General features: G+C 39.3%; 1 protein-coding gene across 1 annotated transcript in view; it reads right to left on the bottom strand.

Moving 5' to 3' along the window:
- The window catches only part of LOC110295777 (murinoglobulin-1), a 363,481-nt gene that overhangs the window by 12,125 nt on the left and 347,338 nt on the right, over positions 1-4,018 (bottom strand). The window contains exons 18-22 of the mRNA XM_029478259.1: positions 3,117-3,294; positions 2,294-2,522; positions 1,419-1,545; positions 1,038-1,159; positions 504-555 (exon numbers count right to left, since the gene is read on the bottom strand). Coding sequence (XP_029334119.1) covers positions 504-555; positions 1,038-1,159; positions 1,419-1,545; positions 2,294-2,522; positions 3,117-3,294 — 708 coding nt within the window. The remainder of the gene's footprint in view (positions 1-503; positions 556-1,037; positions 1,160-1,418; positions 1,546-2,293; positions 2,523-3,116; positions 3,295-4,018) is intronic.

Genomic DNA, 4,018 nt, shown 5'->3' with positions numbered 1-4,018 from the left:
CAGTGAGCAGCAAGGATAAATGAGCAAGTCATAAAACAACCACTAGAGAAAAATGGCATGCTAAGTACATACCATGATTTAGCTTGGCTTATGTATGAAATTTTACAACTATATATATCCATTTTTATTTATGCTCTAAACAAAGAACACATATGGTACTTCCAAAGATATTCTCTATATTCGCACCCTTCCCCTATTTTAAAGAAAATTTCAATCCTGAGTTCATCTCAGTCATTCCATATCTATATCTTTCTAAGTATTGAAATGGATGAAGAGGCTTCTTATTCTAAAAATAAAAAGGACTACAGTGAAGTGTGTAGTCCCAGGGGAACTATACTCTTGAGAGCTGCCTGGGGTAAGTGATGATCATAATTTACATGACTTAGTTTAGTGTTTTAGTGGTTATAAGGTATACTGTATTCTGTTTTTCTTGTAGGAATATTGCAAGATCTCTAGGTAAGTGACTTAAGTTACTGTCTAATTCAGTTTTGAGAGGTTCTCACCTGATGTGCAGAACAGTGAGCTGAAGGTATGCTCTTTCTTGATTCCTTCAGGCTTGGACAAAAGGACAGGAAATTCAGACATGAGAAATCAAACACTGAGTATGCAACCACCAAATGTGCAAGCACAGAATTGCTGGAGGCAGTTTTTGTTTGTTTTGTCTTTTGAGAGACAGCTTTACTTGTGAGGACATGGGCTGGAATGGCTTCAGGATGTGAGAATTTGGGCATGCCAGGTCAAAAAGAAGGCAATAGGGAAAGATAATAAAGACAAAGGGGTGGGGCATGATCAGAAGAAAGCAGTATAACCTTAAGAAGTTAAACTGGCTTAGATTATCCTCCTTGCCCCCTAAGCTTCAGTTAAAAGNCTAGGAACGGAAAAGAAAGCACAACACAGATCTGTTTAGAAGCATGAGCTTGCCAGTTATGAACTATCTCAAGGTCACATGATATTATCTTTTAATTTTCATCTAAATATAGTCAACACTGCTCCATTTTCTGGACTCAGCACACTGCTGACTGGGAAGGTTTACTCACCTCAACTATCAAGACTTTGACTACTGTGTCCTTTCTCCCAGTTTCAGGAACTGTAGCCACCTCAGAACCACAGGGNTCTGGGGACTGTTGTGCTTCAGCAGACACAGAGAAATTCACATTCCCTGAAACAAACAGTCCAGAGAGCTGAGCTCAGATCTGCCAGGAACCTGGTACCTACCAAATCCCCTAGATCTGCAGGGCCTCCTTGGTTCTAGGAGTGGTCCAAGAGCTTGTATGGTATTAAAGGTGTAGTAAGCATACACCAGAGTTAGTAATGACTGGGCGCTTCCTCTTGGGGACCCAATGANAAGAAAGTGACTAAAGAAACCTCCCTATACTTACCTTTTCTGGGTAGATCCCCCTCACAAAATTTTCACTCACCTAAAGTCTTGGGAGTTACCAGCCAGGATGAGGTGTGCCTCCCACTGGCACTGAGGCAGTAAGAATCTTGGTCGTCTCCCACTGGGACAGCTGTGAAATCAGGAGAGGCTTCCAGCTGCACACTCATCTGTGGCCCAACATGGAAAAAGAGACAGCAAAATAAATAAATGAAAAGAAAGATGTTGCCATGGAAGGACAGCATGTTATGCATGGTATTAGGTAGGCAAAAGTCTTACAGGGATTTGTGTTAGAAAGAGGAGAGAGGGNATGTGTTTGGCAAACATGCCTAAAATGTCATGTAAGTTGACACAGAAGGCTTGCAAAGATGTCGTTTGCACATGCATTTCTAGAGTGTTATTTAGCTATCATCTATGTATTATCTACACATACTATTTAGCAGATAATTATATATCAGTATACTTATATTTGTTTTATTTTGATGGCAGAAGCACATTAATGTACTAGATTTTTAACTAACATTTTAAAGTATNCACCTCCGTCTAATGAAAGAAAAATTCATTGTAATACAATATATCATTTTATCCTGACAACAACCTCATACATATATATATGGACCAGGCCTTTTGATTATATACAGAGGCTACATGCAATATCCTCTCTCTGTTACTACAGTATGTGCTGTTTACATACTGGCAAAACCACCTGATTTTATGTCATGTTCACACTGTTAAACAACTCTTTGCTGTGTATATTTAGCTAGAGTATGGGAATTGTTTAAACATTGGGCACTACTTGCTGACCGGTCCAGTACAACCTCTTCCCCCCTTTGTTTATTCTTTTCATTTAAGTCTTAGTTACAATCTACACACACTAATCNTCTCCTCTGGCCATGCTGAATTCAGAAAGGTATTCACCCGCATGCTTGTAGGGAGGTAGTTCATCACAGTGGCTTTGAGCATGAAGGCTTCTCCACGGACCACAGAGTAGGGCAATGAGACTTCCACAAAGAAGGGCTGGAAGGCTTGGAGAGATACCACAGAAGAGAGGCCAAGGCCAGTGTCGTTGGACAAGCAGAGGGCTCCAGCCTTCCATTCAGTGATGGTGTCAGGGACAGTCATTTCCACTTCAGCCACTCCTGTGGAGCTGGGAGAGAGAGAGTGTGTGTGTAAAGCACAGAAAGTGAGCCCATGAATTAGTTATCTCTGAGATGGTGAGTCTGAGTGTGACAAACCNTTCCCTTTAGTCCTTCAAAGGAACGATGAGGGAACAGAGTATCAGGGACTCCAGATGGCAAAATGAAAGGTCTTTCAGTAATCTTGTTTTTCCAACTCAAGTAATAGACCCACAATTTCTCAAACTTCATATGTTCATGGAAATCTAAACATAGATGTGAAGTTTTCTCTGAATTCCCTTCTTCAAAATATCATATAAGAGTTGTATGACTTCTATGGTCTTCTCCATGTAGCCATCCCATAATCTGCTCTATATAAGACTGCCTCACCTACTACTCATTATGGTGATCCTGAATAGTTTTAACCATCAGGCAGGTACTTGAATTTTTTTCTGTGCATTTCCTGGGAGGGATGGAAATAAATGTATTTTATACTTGATGGGTTGATATGCTATGGTTTTCTAAATGACCAATTTCCTTGGTTTATGATAAAACTTAATTAGGGAAATAAAAGTAAACACAAAAAATTATACCCAGCTCAAATAATACAAATGGAAATCACTTACTTTACTGTGACTATATCCCAGACCCAGGTTTCAGGAAAATATTTTCGAATGGTCTCGGTAAGTGGATCATTAGATGGTGGATCTTTACGTGGTGGCTCTTCAGGTCTTTTACTCAATGTCGTGCGTAAACTCAAAGCAAATTCAGGTCTAAATGCAAGATCAGATTCCACAGGAGGCGCTAAGAAGTTACAATGGAAGAAATGAACATAGTACTTGAATTCAATGGAACATAGTGGTGTAGTGTAAATGTAGCTGAATTTTCANTTTCTTCTTGATTGTTAAACACTATAANAGTGATGCTGAAAATGATGCATTGAACCACTCATTTTGGAGGAGACTGGGTAACATCCTTGTCATAGGTGAAACCTTAGCTAGAGTAGTTGAAGTTGGAAGGAACCATGATGCATATTTTCTTGGGTTGGATATTGGATAGTTAGTGAAAACCTACAGATATAATGTGTCCCCTAGGAGGAATAAAGATCCATAATTTGATCCTAGGCAACAAATCTCATGACAATGAGAATCACTCCAGACAAGATCTGAATGATGTCTACATTATTGGCAGAGATATTCTTGCAATGTTTTTTCTTTCTTACAATCTGTAACATTAACCCAATGTTTTAATAGGTTTTCAATTTGGATAAAAACTGGAAGAGGTATATGTACAAGCTCTTGCACTAGAAATAGGAAGTTTATTACTCAGGAACCATAGCATTGGCTTGGGTTTGTACTGGCAAGAAACACAGGAATTAAAGCTGGTAATAGAAAGTCTGTACTCTGCTGTTTTTCAAGGACAAGTATACACACTGATTTAGTTAGGGCTTCCCCTAAGTATTTCCCAGCTGACTTCTAAGTCTAGAAAATCATTCCCAATTTTTTAATTCACACACACACACACACAC

The sequence above is a fragment of the Mus caroli genome, chromosome 6, assembly GCF_900094665.2.
Source record: "Mus caroli chromosome 6, CAROLI_EIJ_v1.1, whole genome shotgun sequence".
In the NCBI taxonomy this organism is placed as follows: Eukaryota; Metazoa; Chordata; class Mammalia; order Rodentia; family Muridae; genus Mus; species Mus caroli.
This window is presented reverse-complemented; position numbering and strand designations above follow the sequence as displayed.